The 17,781-nt window shown below is 34.1% G+C and overlaps 1 protein-coding gene across 1 annotated transcript; it reads left to right on the top strand.

Moving 5' to 3' along the window:
* The first annotated feature begins 1,971 nt into the window (after positions 1-1,971).
* LOC149203479 (WAT1-related protein At2g39510-like) lies at positions 1,972-4,548 on the top strand. Its single transcript, XM_089400195.1, has 7 exons — positions 1,972-2,298; positions 2,404-2,466; positions 2,860-2,976; positions 3,333-3,540; positions 3,659-3,816; positions 3,908-4,056; positions 4,148-4,548. The coding sequence occupies exons 1-5, from the start codon at positions 2,114-2,116 to the stop codon at positions 3,779-3,781; spliced, it is 696 nt and encodes a 231-aa protein (XP_089256321.1). The 5' UTR covers positions 1,972-2,113; the 3' UTR covers positions 3,782-3,816; positions 3,908-4,056; positions 4,148-4,548.
* The last annotated feature ends 13,233 nt before the right edge of the window (positions 4,549-17,781 follow it).

The raw sequence follows: 17,781 nt of genomic DNA, 5'->3' as shown, positions 1-17,781 counted from the left end.
GGTTGGAGCTTGTAGAAGAGGAAGTAGGAGCTTCCAAGCAAGTTGTAACTTGCATAAGAAATTTGAGCTACTAGCCTCTTGTAGGTAAAAACCTACAAAAAACTTGATGTAATAGAGGGAGTAGGAGCTTTCCTTTAGATCACTTTAGCCAAAAATTCATGGTTTTCTCCCTTTATGGGTTTCCACTTATATCTGGTGTCCTCGTGTGCTGAATGCCTTGCTTATGTGTATGCCTTGCTTATGTGTATGCTTTTGAATTCATTATTAAATGTTGAACACATTTACAATTATGCTAATTGCAAAAGAAAAGATTAAAATATGTTAAAATAATTCGAATTTGATCATTTAAAAGACTCAATTACTTATTAACCCCTTTCCTCCCTTCCCTTCCCTCTTAGTAATTGCTATGCATTCATTATAGCATTGTATTTACAATTCATATAATAATCATAATGATGAAATGATATGTTTTGAATAGTAATAATTATATTAATTTTTATTTATATATTTTCTGTGTAATATGTACTTTACATTTAAATTGTTGACAAAACATTTATTTGGTGTAAATTAATGCAAATTTATCTTAAATTTTAAATTTATCAAACACTTAAAGAAATTTAATTATATGTTTATATTTTGTTAAATATCCCCATAAATAGCCCATGGATCTTTGGATTGACGGTGAATGGGTGTACTATTAGAGGCACTCCTTCCACCTACAAAAAAAAATATCCCCATAAATAATTATTTATTTTTAATTTAGCTATTTTTATTTTTTACCTTACTAAATTAAAAAGAACTTAAATACTCTTATTCAACAAATATATATAAAATTTAGTAAAACCATTTTTTATTTTTCACTTAAAATTGTTATAACACAACAACACTCTCAATCTCGATCCTAATTTGAATGATACATTCTTTGTAGGAGTATAAATAAATAACCCATCCATGTTATCCACTAAAGCAATGACTAAAATTTGATTAGTTATTATGTCATTATCACTCTAGTGTGAATAGATCTAATAATTAAGATGTCGCCATTACTCTTAATCATCATTACTATAATTAAAGTAAATGTAATGATTAAAAACATATATTTTTTTCAAAAAATATCACGTCACTGGAAAAAAATACCTATAAAAGGATTGAAAACATAATGCATACTGTTAAAAGGGATGACAAACCTGGAACAAAGCTTGTGTCATCCTTTGAACAAAGCTTGACTACAACGAGAACGGAGCATTTTTTTAAACAAATTCATATGATATTTTGCATTCGTGGAAGAAAAGTTTAACAAATTCCTATACGAAATTTATTGCGTGTGCATTGAGTGAAGACTCAATTAAAATTGTTTTAATTTAGTTAACTTTATTTTTTTCATTCAAGGAAATAGTTTAAGCCGGAAGGACTATAACCCAAGTAACTTTAAGTGGCATGGTACATTCTAGAATAACCACCAACCAACAAAAATAGGGAGTTGTCTTTAAAGAGATTTTTTAGAAGTTTTTTCGGTGGGTTTTTCCGGTCAAATTTCTCTAAAATCCGGCAGCAATTTATTGAAATCGCAAGTTTGATAGCTAATTTCTGCACAATCAAAGCGTCCCAGGGGTTTTTCAGGGTGTTGAATCCAAATATGTAGTTAAAAAACCATTTTAAATAATACAAATCAAGATTTAACCTCAATTTTTTCCGCCAGATTTCGTCACCGGAATCTCCAAAAAATGGCACTAAAGACAACTCCCAAAAATAGTAACTAACTGATAATAACAATTCCCACAGCTACTTTGAAAACTACTGTATAATAAAATAATAAAAACACAATCACACTTCACGTTTTCTCAAAAATATCTTTTATCTTATTAACAAGAGGTCACATCCTATCAACCAGAAGATGGACGAAGGGAAGATTCTTTAAGAAGCCAATTCACCAACACGCTACCACCATCGTTGCTTACAATCTTGTAATATCAGCAGTGTAGCCTCTTCACTAGCTTGATGAAACTCAAATCAAGTAAAATTGAATTGATATAAGTTTAAAAATTAGTAAGTAGTTTTTCTATAATGGTTTGTTCAGGTTCTTCTCTGCAATGATAGAGTGAAGTCTGAAATAATGGCTACTTCGTTGGCCTCTCTGAAGCCCCTTATAGGGCTGCTTCTAATTCATCTGGGCTACGTAGGAATGACTATCATTTCCAGAGTTTCTCTGGATGAAGGAATGAATCCTTTTGTCTTTGTAGCTTACAAGGAAGCTGTTGCTACAATGGCCATCGCTCCATTTGCTTATTTTCTAGAAAGGTATGTTATTTTAATATGTTGCAAGGTAATGAATATTAACCTTCTACTATACTTGATCGCTTTAAAATTATGGGTCTCAATGGGGTGCATTTCCATGTTCTGCAGAAACAATCGTCCTGTAATTACCTGCGCCACCTTCTGTCAGATTTTTGTGCTTGCAATTGGTGGGTAAGTGTGTAGTTAAATTTGGGCAAATATTAATGGCCATATAGTGGTTGTAATTTATGGGTAAGTGGGTAGTTAAATCTGGGATGACCATGTAGATAAATTGTCTTTACCTTGATTGTAGATTTTGGGATTTTTTTGATAGTAGATTTTGGGATATTCTTAGAATCTGATGAATAGTAAGTCAAATTATTGACTTCCCAGTTGGATTTTGAGATATTCTTTAAATCTGTAATTGAAATAAATTCAGTAGTGATTAACTTACTACATGGTTTTTAATACTTGCTATCAATTTTTTTTATATAGCTGCAAATTCAGTGACTTCCTACTATTGTTATCATAATAAAAATTACATAGAATTTTGATAATAATTACATGGAATTTTGATTTTTCCAGGATCACTGTATTTCAGAATTTTTACTTTGAAGGTCTGAGACTCACTTCTGCCACGTTTGCTTCTGCAATATCAAACATCACTCCTGTTTTCGTATTCGTGATGGCCACAGCATTTGGGTACTCATACTAATTTTCGAACCTCGAGGGTATCTCACTCATGAGAGATACCTTTTACAAGCATACTTTTTTATTCTGTATAGATCAAATTTCAAAGTACAGTGTATATACCCCACATTTAGAGTATATAACTAAAATCCCAATGCCTTGGTTTGAATAAGTTTCATAGATCTGGTAGCTCACATTTGTATTTGATAAAAAAATGATAGTCATGCTGTCTTAAAAAAAGAGCTTTTGCAGGCTTCTGCCCAACACAGTGCCTTTAACACTCTCAAGAGCAAAAGGAACTAAATATTTGTAGTGCTTTTCTCTGCAATTTGCTTTTAATTGTTTTATGCATATGGTGAATTGTTCAGAATGGAAAAAGTTGATATGAAGAGCAAGTATGGCCATGCCAAAGTTGTGGGTACCATTGTGTGTGTCGGTGGTGCAATGTTTATGACTTTCTACAAGGGTCCTGTACTCCTCACAGATCCTAATGGGCTTGGACTCAGCAAATGGATGTTGGGTGCCATAATGCTGTTTCTTGGTTGTTTATTTTGGTCTGGATGGGTTATTTTTCAGGTGTTTATCCCTCTACTTGAACGCATGTACATGGACAGATAGAAGAATAACCATTATAATACAGAGTAGACTGAAATATGACATATCATGTGCACATTTTCCATTGTTTTGATTACAGGCACCAGTGGTGAGGAAATATCCAGCTCAATTGTCATTAACAGCAATTATGTTATTCCAAGGAACATTACTGTCCATTTTGGTGGCTTTAATCTTTAAGCCAAAAACCTCTGCTTGGAGCTAAAGTGGGACTTTCAACTTCTCCGCATTCTCTACTCTGTAAGAGTCTAATCTTTGTACTTATTGCTTAAACAAATTTTCCTCAAACCGATAAATACTTGTTTTAAATCATGCCTTCATACTGGTGCAGGGACTCTGCTCCAGTTTTGGATTCGTGGTACAATTCTACTGTATCCGTGTAAAAGGGCCCATCTTTGTTACAATGTTTCACCCCACAACAACAGTATTGGTTGCAATCTTGGAACTTGTTATCTTTCATATAAAATTTCACCTAGCAAGGTCATCAGGCATACCTTTGTCTTATATATTTATAATTTGATGTTTGGTGCCATTTAACAGTATATTGTGAACAACTTTGCTCTTTGTGCAGTTTGTTGGGGGCAATCTTGATCGTCACAGGACTTTATATGGTATTGTGGGGCAAAGCAAATGATCACAACACAGGCACAGATGAATCCAATAACAGCAGCGATATCAAGCAATTCTTACTCCAAGATGATACCTCTCATCAACACCTGGTTGTATAATTTTCTGGTGAACTTATTTCAAATGGTTGAAACAATTCTTGCACTACAGAAAGAGTTTTCAAGAGTTTAATCCGAATTGATTCATAATAAAACATAATTCTTAAATGCATGGTTTTAAATTCAAACAAAATAAATCTAGGTGATGACTCACCTTTTGTGCCTTGTTAAGCTAATCTAGACTTTTGGTTTATTCCTCTGCTTTCTTTGACAGAGTGTTCACTATTAAAGGACGTGACATCTGAACATATGCCATCACTATCCACATATTTATACAACTTTAATATGTTCCATGTTTCTATTAAATGATTTTAATTTTGTGAAGTTTGTTATAATGCCTTTCTTGGTTTTTGATAGTTATGATTTATGCCATTAACATGAGATAGACTTACATTTTATCGGTGTTATCACATTTATTTTTCTTGAAATAACGAAAATGAGAATGAGATTATTTTGACTAATTTGGTTCAATTTCATATTTTTTAATAGTATTGTATTTTGATAAATCAAGATTTTTTTTAAGATATAAAAAATAACAATAATTGTTATGGTTAATTTTATTTATTTTATATTTTTAAAGAGAAATTTGATAAATAAATGTAATTAAATATAAAATAATGCTTTTTATATTTATAATAATATAATGTTTTAAAATTTTAAGAAAAATAATTTTAATATTTTGTGTGGTAAATAATTATAATATTATTGTAATGAAAGATTGACATTATGATTATAATAATTATATTTTGATTTTTAATCTGTGATTAATTTAATATAAATTGATTGTTATTATGAAATAATAATAATTTAATAGATGTGATGAGTTAATTTTTTTATTTATTTAATACGAGCAACAATTTGATATAAAATTCAGATACTTTCCCTTATAAAATGGATTTCAATGGTACCATAATAAGTACTAAGAACATGAAATAACATATGAACATGATATAACACAAGCCTAAATCTATGCTAACTACTTCAAACTTATGAAATGCCTCAAGTCATGGAGTTTTTCAGTTACTTCTAGCTATAGAGCCTTTCAAAACGCTGAAATTAAGGGGAAATTAAGCCTTGAAATTATGTGTCTTCCAGATGTAATGCTTTGGAGTTGTGATGACAACTTTTGAATACTATTTCATTGGAGTTGTGATGACAACTTTTGAATACTATTTCATTGGAGTTGTGATGACAACTTTTGAATACTACTTCATTTTTGAGTGAGATGAATTGTTATGTCCACCGCATGTCGATGTATAAATGACTAGTCTCAACAAGGAATATCATGCCATGGCTATAAAGGCCATTGAAACACCATGTCTTAATTTGATTACTATAACTCTTATTATAATCTTAAAAAAAAAAATCAGTTTACAACATTTACTTGTAACATTAAAAGGATTTCAAAACACGCTTATATCTGAATTAAGTGGTAATGTGAATTTATATGTTTTTTTTAAATTATAATTACATTATATACCCCACATTCATAACATACAATTAAGTGTTATATTTACATTACATGCCCCACATTCATAAGATACAATAGCATATATAGTATAACATGGGTATGATGTGATATGTTTGTATTTTTCTTTTTTAATTGTAAAAAAGTAAAAAAATTTAATCACAAGGAACTTGTTTTGCATCTTGTAATGCAAAAATGTTAAAATATTTAAGGATATTAATTGCATTTGAGTAGTATTATTACTAAATATATATTTCTTTAAATATGAAATTAAATAGTTACTTAAAAATTTAAAATTTTAAGTATATTTTTTTCAAGATAAGAAGATAAAAAATGGTAATTATTATTTTGAATGTATATATTAATTGTGTGTGGTATAAAAATATTATTATATCCGTAAAAATTTAAATAATAATAATAATAATAATAATAATAATAATTATTATTATTATTTTAAACATGTTTCTAATATTATAGTTTATATTTTCATATTGAAATTTAAGTTAATTAAGTTTTCTTTAAATAATAGTTTTCTTTGTTAGCATATTGTGTTTTGTTTCTTTTCAAAGTTTTAAAATTTTATTATTAAATTTATGTTTCAATTTTACGTTGTAATTTAAAAGTTGTGGAGTATTATTTATTTAAAATTATGAATTGATTTTAACAACATTGTTTTGCAACTTGAACTCAACGTTGGCTCTTAATGTTAGTTATTCCATCTTTGATCCCATCACTTAAATTATGTTGTTGTATTATTGATATTATTGCTTAATAGTTTATCATTTGTGTTATTGGGATTTTCTTGGTATAGTTTTAATTTACAAAATAATGTTAGTTATTCCATCCTTGATCCCATCACTTAAATTATATTGTTGTATCATTGATATTATAGCTTAATAGTTTATCATTTGTGTCATTGGGATTTTCTTGGTATACTTTTAATTTACAAAATAATAATATTAAGTACTTGCATTGAGTTGAATTATGATGTTACATGCTCTCATACATTTTTAGGTACATGTAATGGAATTTCATTCATCATTCAAAGTAATAGGTAATCCTTATGTTTAGCCTTCCCATGTGAATGTATGATACAAAAATATGATATCAAATAGAAAAATTTTTGAGAAAGGATTGCATTAATGCCTTAAAACTAATTTATCAATTTTAGTTTTGTTCATCTTGATATGTATATAGTAAGTCTATGCCTCGTCTATCCCATAAACATGGATACTAATTGCAAAGTGAGAAAATTCCCTATCTGTTGGCATTATGATTCAAGTGTTGTCCTTGATGGCAACTCACTCAGAGAAAGGTACAGGTGATGAGTGCAGTAAAGAATTGATGATCAGACTACAAGCATGAAGAGAAAATATATACACGCAGGTTCACTATATACCAAGTCGCGTGTACACGCAGGTTGGCGTCAGTAAAAGCGCGTGGATGTGAAAACGTACCTTTGGTCCGTGGCGGTTAGTCCTTGGTTAGTCCTTGGAAGTTGTGCCTATGGTTTCGGACCATGATGTCTTGACGGGCGTGTCGATCCCTCGTTTTGAGGTTGATGGTATTGTGTTACTATGGTTTTGGACCGTGGTATTGTGAAGGGCCTAAGGCTATATAAGGAGAAGATCATTAGGCAAAGATATAAGTAATGTGTGTGTGATGAAGATCTGAGAAAGTGTGAGATCCAAATGCAGGTTATGGGTTGGTGATCTGAACCAAGGTTTCACTCATGTGGAGGATGATGAATGATGGAACGAGTTCTCAAGGCTTGGAATGATTATCTTCATATGGTATGACTGTGGATAGATCAGATCTATTGACGCATGTTTATTGTTATGATCTGGGTATGTTTTGATGTCTGATATAGCTGCGGAGTTATAAGTTAGAATTTGCAGATCTGTACGCGGGTTGGTTTTGGTAAAAGCGCGTATACACGCAGGTTGGGTTCATCCAAGTAGCGTATACAATGTGAAGTATGATATTTGAAGATGGAGTTGGATCTGGTTGTTGTTATGTTGTCTGGTTGTTGTTGACAGGGTTACAGTGATTCAGAATTGGGTGTTTCAGTGATTGATGATGCAGATTGTACTACAATGGTGATTGACTTATGGATCCAGTATGAAAATGTATGAAACGTGGTCCCGGAAAGATCGTAGGCCGCACCTACGTACTGGTAAACATATCAGCCAGTACAAGAGCCAGGGGGTTGTAGCTCCCTTCCAGGAGCAGCTGGAAAACGAGTGAAGGTTGTAGCCTTCTGTAGGGTTGGCACCTACGTACTAGTAAATGGATCGGCTAGTACAAGAGCTATGAGGGTTGTAGCCCTCTGCAAGTTGCAGCCTGCGTGCTGGTAAATGACTGCACCAGTACATTGTAAAAGAAGTTTCTTATTAAAGAAGAAAGAGACGAATTGCAGCAGGTGGTTTTCACCCACATTGGGTTTCCACCTTATATCATGGTGTTCATGTGTGTGGCTTTTGTGTGATGATCTGTTCTGTTATACTGCACCTGTTTACTGTTAATATGGTTAATAATGTTCTGATGCATTTACTGAAGATAAGCTAACTAAATCATAAGATCTCTGGATATACGCTAGTTGCTTTAGACACAGTAGCGTGTACACGCGGGTTCACTTAACTGAAGTAGCGTATATGTTTCTGAGTATGAAATTGGAGAGGTTTTACTGATCTGATAATACTGATTCACCCCCCCCCCCCCCCCCCCTCTCAGTATTATTTCCAACACTATCTTCTCTTTCCACTATTAGACTATAAAACAATACGTTGTAGGGAGACTATATCTAAACCAAAATAGAGGTTGTGTATTCTTACAATAATGTTGTTTAGAAACCGACATTTACTCATCCATTACCATTCACAACATGATTCATATGAACATGGGAATGGCATGAGGAGTCACTCTATGTGAGGCTCAACTCCAAGCAACAACAATGAAGGTAGGATAAAATACAATACAAAGTACAATTAGTAATTCATGTAAATAGAAAAGAAATCATCAAAAATGAAATGTCGCAAATCATTGTAGCTTGTTTTCTATCTCTATATTGGAGTTTCACTTGGGATTGCTTGTTTGAATTGTTTGTAAAAGTGTTACCAAACAATGTACAAGGAACATACAATAAGAATGGCCTATTATGTATATTCTCCCAACCAAAGCAACAATGTGGATTCAATCCACAAGTCAAATTTTGATCGATATTTTGCTACCTGTATACATAGGTTAGAAATTACCACATCTAATACACACTTGTGCTTAAGACTATTATCAAGTTAAACATTGGAATTTGGGTTGAGTTTCAAATTCACTCTGATTTTACATCAAATGCCAAAAGAAACACATTAATTAAATTTATTAAGGAAGGAATATTGTGTAATTAATGGATGTTTATGTAATAAATAGATTCTATGTGTGGGATTTGTCCAATGAATGGTATAGTAGTGATATATTTAATTCAACATATAACGATAATCTCACATCATTTTTGTCTAATTTCTCAGTAGAATAATTGGAATAAACAAAAATATAAATTGATTTGTTGTAGGGATGTCACCTTTGGGTTGGTGACAATGGAGCAATGGCTTTATTGATTATTTTTGTAAATATTGGCAACATCATGAACAAACAAATATATTTTATGCTAGCATAAATACAAAATTACACTTTGATTTACAAACACAAAATTTTAATAATGCACAATAATACAACCATATTAGATAACAATTATAGAAACCCCATTTGGGAAAACCAATTTGGAATGGTGATAGTTACTCGAATATGATCGACATATTTAAGAAACTGTAGACTATAATGGATCTCTAGGCCATTAACAACCTACTCTGAAGGAAAATTAGATTCTCTATGATTTTATACCAAAGGAACCCCTTCATCCTTCCACTACATTTATTTCATAGATATATCAAAGCATTTATTAGTGTAATTTTAAAGGATATACATTCCCTAAGCTTCAATTTCCATAGATATCAATGGTCCCTAGATTTATTTGTTTATTATCACTATTACTTTACAAATTTTGTAGCTATTAAGGTTTTCAATTTGATGTGAAAGCAGGTGGCTAAGCATGTGGCTAGCATGCCATGTTTGTTTTGGGTCACTTTCAAATCACATTGCTAGTTGTGAAGCTTGATTATCTTCCTAATTTAAAGGGATTCTTCTTAGCCCCATTTGGATGCCTATTCTTGATTGGGGTTGGCCCCTACTATTGTCATAAATGGGTCCAAATGTGCTGAGCCCCCCGTAGTAGGGGTTTGGAGGAAGCATCCCTGAGGGAATTTTTTGGAGAATTTGCCTTGTAAAATATTGAAAATTCATAGCCAATGTGGATCATTCATCATTGAGTCATCGATATGATGGTAGATGTTGTTTTAGGATTTTTTTCCCTAGAAGGAAACCCTCTTTTTTATGTGGAAACTGTGTTTCAGTTGTGTATTATTTGAGGTACAATTGTAATTGAGAAAGAGAAGACTATCAAAGAGAGAAGAGGAGGTTGCAACAAATGTGTTGTTATGCTACCAACTCATAAAAAGATAGATCAAAGACTCAAAAAGCATCCTCATCGAGGGGGAAACCTACTTTACGTTACATAAATGAACAATTCTTAGATGATACAAATGACAAGACCTCCTTTGTATATATAGGAGTCTAGGGGGTCACAATATAATCAGAGCCTACAAAACAATAATAATGTAAGGGCACAAAAATAACAATAGTGGGCTTCTATGGGGCACCACAATAACAATATGGGGGTTACATGGGCACAACAATAACAATAAGGGGGCTACATTAGTATTATAGGGACCTAACATGCCCCTCTTTTTAAAAAATGAGTTTTCCTCAACGCTTGAGTAGTTTTGGATGCTTCTGTATAAAATTCCCATCCTCCCATGTTGAACCTTCAATGGATAAGTTCTTACACTTAATGAGATACTCTGAAATTGATCGATTTCGTACTTTTTGGGTTCTTGTTTTCGTGACTGCTTCAGGCTCAAATATGATTTTTCCTTCTTCGTCAAGTTCTGGCAACACTCTTTGAACTGGAAGCTTGTCACCGATAACCTTCTTTACGCATGAAACGTGGAAAATTAGGTGTACTTGGATCTTCCCTTTGCAACACCTTGTAAGGATCGTAGTACTTGGGTGATAATTTATTATCCTTATTAGCTTGCTTGAGAGACATTTGTTTGTATGGTTGTAGCCATAAAAATACCCAGTCACCTACATCAAAACTTATTTTACTGCAATGTTGATCTTCCTATTGTTTCATTCAATTCTGCGCCATAGTGAGGTTATCCTTTAAGAGTTGGAGAACTTTTTGTTGATGCTCTATGTGTTCTTCCACTGCTTGAACCTTAGAATTTTCTCTTAAATATGATGTGACGGATGGTGGATGATATCCATAAAGGGCCATAAATGGGGTCAGTTTTGTCACAGTATGGAAGGAATTGTTATACCACCATTCAGCTAAAGGTAACCACTTGACTCATTGTGTTTATTTATCAGATACAAAGCAACAAAGATATCCTTCCAAACATTTTTTCACTATCTCAGTTTGCTCATCAGGTTGGGGATGATAAGATGAGCTATGAGTTAATTGAGTACCAAGGAAAGAAAATAATTCTATCCAAAAATTTCCATTGAAAATGGGATCTTTGTCACTTACTATAACCTTTGGGTTTCCATGAAGCTTTTGAATTGTTTCCATAAATGCAGTAGCAATTGTACTAGCTTTAAAAGGATGAGATAATGCACAAAAGTGTGCATACTTAGTAAGTCTATCAACTACCAGCATGATGACACTCTTTCCTTCAGACTTGGGTAAACCTATGATAAAATCCATTGAGACCTCCTCCCAATGTTGACTTGGAATGGCTAAGTTTTAATAGACTTGAGGTCTTAATTGTCTCAACTTTATTTTGTTGGCAAACCAAACATTCTGCCACAAACTTTTGAATATCATATTTAAGGCCATCCCAAAAAAATTCCTTCTTGGCCCTCTGGTAAGTTTATAAAAATCCCGAGTGCCCTCCTAAGGGATAGGTGTGCAATTCCAAAAGAATATTTTGTTTTATTTGGGAATTATTACCAAGATATAAGTGATATTTGTACCATAATGAATCATTTTTCTAGCTAAATGTATCAGATGTAATGGGATCTTACTGCAACTTTTGAATAAGTGACCACACCTCTTCATCATTCTTCCATTCATCCCTTTCTTCAGTTATCCACTTAGGTTGGATAATAGAAATGGCACAAAGAAATGCTTCCACATCCTCATACTTTCTTGAGAGTGCATCTGCAACAACATTTTTTCCCATTTTTTGTAGATGATTTCAAAGTCATAGCCCAACATCTTTGTCACACATTTTTGTTGCTCTTCTAAAGATAATATTTGTTCCAAAAGTATTTAAGACTATCATGATATGTTTTTACCTTGAAGTGTCTTCATATTAGGTAAGGTCTCCATTTCTTTAGTGCATGTAGTATTGTCAACATTTCCTTCTCATAAATAGGTTTGTGTAAATGCTTTCCTTTGATTGGATGACTTTCAAAATAAATGGGTCTTCCTTTTTTCATTAAAACAACACCAATTCCATTTACTAAGGCATCACATTCCACAATAAAAGTTTTTGTGAAGTCTGGTGTACCTAAGAACGGTGCTTGGCACATTTCCCTTTTAAGATGTTCAAAGGCCTTCGTTGCTTCTGGAGTCCAAGAAAATGCATATTTCTTTAGTAATGATGTCAGAGGTGTCGCTATTCTCCCATAATTCTTAACAAACTTGTGATAATACCCTGTCAACCCGAGAAATCCTTGAATATGCTTTATGGTTGTGGGAATTTTCCATTCCTTAATGGATTTAATTTTGTTAGGGTCTACTTTAACACCCTCATGAGATACAATATGACCCAAATATTCCACCTCCTATACTCCAAAGAAACATTTGGAGGTTTTTGCATATAATTGTTTCTCCTCTAATAGTTTGAGCACCCTATCAACATGTTGAACATGGTCCTTCCAAGACTTGTTGTAGATTAGTATATCATCAAAAAATACAAACACAATTTTTCTAAGGAAGGGTTTGAAAATGGAATTCATTAAACCTTGAAATGTGGAAGGTGCATCAGTAAGTCCAAAAGGCATGGCCAAAAATTCATTAATGACCCTCATGAGTTCTAAATGTTGTTTTCGGAATGTCTTTAGTCTTCATTCTAATTAGATGATATCCTAAATGAAGATCCAACTTGGTGAAGTACATTTCTCCATGTAATTCATCCAACAATTCATCAATGACAAGAATGTGAAATTTATCTTTAATAGTGAGCTTTTTGAGCTCCCTATAACCCGAACACATACACCGGGATCCATCCTTCTTGTGCACCAATATGACTGGAGCAGAGAAAGAACCTTGATTAGGTTGAATTATACCAGCCTCTAGCATTTCTGCAACCATATGTTCAATTTCACTCTTTTTGGCATAAGGATATCTGTAAGGCCTCATGTTTGGAGGAACACTTCCTGGAATTAAATTAATAGCATGATCATGATCACGAATAGGTGGGAGGCCTTTGGGACTCTCAAATACCTTGGAATGATTGTCCAAGACTTTTTGGAGATATGGAGAAATAGAGTATTTCGATGAACCTCTAGTGAGCAACATTGTGCAACTACGCCTTATTTTTCTTTCTTCAAAAGCTTTGTCATGCCATTGCAGTTGATTATCTTTCTTGGTTTCTCTGTGACACCCCTTAATTCAAATTCCTTTCCTTCCCAAAAAAATGTCAAGAAAATTTCTTGAAAAGTGAAATCTATCGTCCCCAAAGATTGTAACCATTGGACTCCTCGTACAACATCAACACTACCCATTGGAATGGAAAGCATTGGACTATTCAATACATATTCCCCCATGGTTAGCTTGATATTATGACACTTCCCAGAACAATTTATAGTTCCTCCAATTGCAACCATCACTTGACACTCTGGTGCTAGATATAGGAAGCGATTCAATTCATTGGATATCTTACAATGAATAAAATTATGGGTACTACTTGAATCAATCAACACTATTACCTTTTTCTTCTTGATATATCCTCCTATATTGAGAGTTTGAGGAGTGGTAATTCATGCCAATGCATTACAAGATATGGTTAGATTCATTTCTTCTTTCTCTCGGGTTGGTTCATAGTGTATATCTTCCTCTTTTGATGTTTCTTGTTACTTTTCTTCCTCCTCTTCACAATCTATGTAGAATAATTTCTTCTTAGCACACTTATGACCTTTAGTGTATTTTCTATCACAACTATAACAAATCTCTTTTGCTCTTTTTTCCTCCAATTTTTGTGGTGTCAACCTTGTCAGTTGTGGAAGACTAGGAGAAATGACACTTCCATTTTTATAGTTGTGAGTGGTATACTTCCTTGTTGCCATAATTTTGCTTTCAATTTTTCTTGCCACTCTGAATACCTTCTCCAATGAACCAGGTTCCCAAAGGCAAAACTCATGTTGAATGTTATATTTTAAAGTCCCTATTAATACATCAATCCTATGCTCCTCTAGAATATTGGTTACCCTGATATTCAATTTTTGGACGTCTTCAATGTGCTCTGCCATTGAACCCTTTTGTTTGAGATTTATTAGTTGGCTAAAGGTGTTGCTCTTTGTATCTTCATAATGTGCTATCATTTCCTTCGTAAAATTGACCAGGTGACAAGTGGTTTATGAGAACAAATCCATCTATACCATACAAAATATCTAGGTTCTAAATATAGAGATGCAATATGTACCTTTTGTTAGGGTTGCAAATCCTGTAGATCAAAATATTTCTCCATCTGTAGTATCCATGTTACTAGATCCTTACCATCAAAATTCCTCATATTTATCTTTGGAATGTGGTGGTTCTTAAATCCCACATTTGAGTCTCTAAAATCATAATTCATATTTCTTTTGTCCTCATCATGATTTTCATGGATTACCTTGTCACCATCTGGAAGCCTTTCTTACAACAACTTTGTCAATCCTTCCATCTTGACATTCATCATTGCTTCCATATTTTATTTTAAACCATTCATGTCACCTTTTATTTCTATTTCTAAACCATATATGATTCATTTTAATCCATCCATGTCATCTTTGGTTTCTCTTTGTGAGAAGGAAATATGTTGCACTGGTCCTGTAATTTTGATATATCATGCTACAATTATTCCTCTTCATGCGTCATAGTAGAGATTTTTGAGGGCTTAATGGGTGTAGAATTATTTTGTTTTGGAGGAATTTTAGAACCAAATACTAATATCTATGCTTCAATATTCCCTTTGAATCACTTCAAACTGATTTTTCAAACAAAAGTTATGCAAAATTTAAAAAATACACACCTTTTTCTTGCTTTTTAGGAGCTCGATATTGAAATTGTTGTATATATGTAATTTTGGATTTCCAAGGTCTGAAATTCGACCTTGTGGTAGCCCTATGAATCTTATTTCCAATGCCACAATTCATACCAATATTGGATTCTTGAATATAGATTTATGCAAAATATCCCGCAATGACCTTATTATTGACTGGTTCAGTAGAGAAAAGTTGTAAGGGATTCCACATGTCACTATTTAACCCTTCGACCCTAAAATTACTACATGAAAAACTAAAGTCCGTTCAATTTCAGATGCATTTTACAGAATTCAAATATGATGATTGAAATGAACATTATGACGATTTTCCCTAGGTCACTTGTTTGAGACTGAATTTTGGAGCCTACAAAAACCTTAACTTCTGCGAACCATATCTTAGAAAATATAGCGAACCAAGATATGAAATTCTGGAACAAAGTTCACCAAGATTTCGGCTCCACGTTATCACAATTTTAGCTTCTGAAACTTTGTAGAAACAAAGTTATAGTGGAAATTCCACAATGACATGTTTGAAGCAGCGAAACCCTAGAATCCAAACCTCTGATACCAAATGTTATGCTACCAACTCAAAAAAAGATAGATCAACGACTTAAAAAGTATTCTCTTCGAGGGGGAAACTGATTCGAATTTAAATGGGAACGCGACAAATTACAAAGATAACAATAAATACAGATATGCAACGGAAATAATACTTCATTTAATTACTGTAAAATACTGAAATATGCTTACAAACAGAAATGGAAATAAACCAGCGAGGGCGATGGTAGCTTATCTATGAGAATAGATGTGGTAGCTACATGCCTCTGAACTGTGTTACAATGAGGCGCGAAGGCCTATTTATTGTTGAGAAACAATGGAAAACCGAAAAATCCAAAAACCTAACCCTAGAAGATGAAACGCCTAACTGTGGGCCCCGTTTAGGTAAATTGGTACATCAACTTCTTGGGGTCGTAACTTTGGCATACGATCTCCGTTTGACGCGCACAATATCTTGTTAGAAATATCTATCCTAGAACTACAACTTTGGGAAGAGCAATATCGGTCCATGGACCCATGTTGCTCGCATTTTTCCCAAAAAACGTCGTTTAGGGCCTCAAAATGGCTCTGGAATTTGAGGACCCGAAAAACTGCTAAAAATAGTAAACTATGCTACAATTAAGGAAACTGAAAAGTTGAAAGAAATAATGGTGGGGGTCCAAGTGGACTTGGTGGGTGGCCACCAATATCCACCTGGATCATTCCTCCCCCCCTTCGGAAGCAATGGTCCCCATTGCATTGAGTTCCTCCATGAGATGAGGAAACTTCTATTGAACTTGGTCGCTGGTGAAGGAGTTGGCCTGCTTTGAAAATTTGATACAGTTGGATATTCTGCTGGCGAGTGTGCTTGATTTGTGTGTCCATGATCCAATCAGTTGCAGCTTGTTCCATGCAATCTAGATTTAACTCTGTGGGTGTGAGTTGTTCTGCAATGTCGGATGTGTTTAGTAATGGTGGAAAGTATGGCCGAAGGAAGTCCACATTGAACACTGGGTGCAGGCCAAGGAATGGGGGAATGTTGAGCTCAAATGCATTGTCTCCCATAGCCTTGATAATGGTGTAAGGACCATATCAGAGTGGTCTGAGTTTCTGATAGGCTCCGGTAAGGCGTTCCTTTTGCAAATGAAACCAGACTTTGTCGCCCACCTGAAACTTGTGTGGCACTTGATGTTGATCATGTCGCTGCTTGTACTTGGAATTTGATTTCTCTAGAATGTCATGGACTTGTCTCCCATAGCCTTGATAATGGTGTAAGGACCATATCAAAGTGGTCTGAGTTTCTGATAGGCTCCGGTAAGGCGTTCCTTTTGCAAATGAAACCAGACTTTGTCGCCCACCTGAAACTTGTGTGGCACCTGATGTTGATCATGTCGCTGCTTGTACTTGGAATTTGATTTCTCTAGAATGTCATGGACTTGTTAGCAAATATGTTGGATGTGATCAATGAAGTTGTTTGCCTTATCTGTTTCAGACTGGACATGAGCTGAATCTGCGTGAGTAGCTGCAAATGGCATGGCCACATCAATGGGACATAGTGGCTGGAATCCCAAGCCCACCTGAAAAGGGTTGTGGCCAGTCGAGCTGTGGAGAGCTCGGTTGTAGCTATGTTGAACATAGGGGAGGCTCTCATCCCATGTGCATGGATGCTTTGAGTTGTACATGTGCAGAATGTGTACGATCATCCTGTTCACAACCTTTGTCTGGCCATCAGTTTGAGGATGGAAGGCTATGGACTTAGTGAGTTTGGTGTCCAGCATCGATGGGAGGTTGGACCAAAATGTACTGAGGAACCTGCTGTCCCAATCTGAGATGATAGATTGTGGGATCCCAAAGTGTACCCACACTCATTCAAAGAGGAGTTTAGCAGTGGCTTCTTCTGTGATATTCTTCTTGCAAGCCGCCATAATGGCCATATTCGAGAACCTATCGACGACCACAAAAACACAGTCGTTTCCATGCTTAGTAGAAGGAAGGTCCGACATGTAATCCATGGAGATGGATTCCCAAGCTCGACTAGGGGTAGGAAGCGGGG

This window comes from Pinus tabuliformis, chromosome 2_1 (genome assembly GCF_031772625.1).
Source record: "Pinus tabuliformis cultivar Carrire ecotype Pingquan chromosome 2_1, CPIR1, whole genome shotgun sequence".
Lineage (NCBI taxonomy): Eukaryota > Viridiplantae > Streptophyta > Pinopsida > Pinales > Pinaceae > Pinus > Pinus tabuliformis.
Note: the sequence above shows the minus strand (reverse complement) of the source record. Positions and strands in the feature narration are given on the sequence as shown.

Bases quoted from the DNA above. Each gene is read 5' to 3' on its own strand.
- LOC149203479 (XM_089400195.1), top strand. From the start codon at position 2,114: ATGGCTACTTCGTTGGCCTCTCTGAAGCCCCTTATAGGGCTGCTTCTA. The intron at 2,299-2,403 runs GTATGTTATTTT...CATGTTCTGCAG, and splicing joins TTTGCTTATTTTCTAGAAAG to AAACAATCGTCCTGTAATTA. The intron at 2,467-2,859 runs GTAAGTGTGTAG...TGATTTTTCCAG, and splicing joins TTTGTGCTTGCAATTGGTGG to GATCACTGTATTTCAGAATT.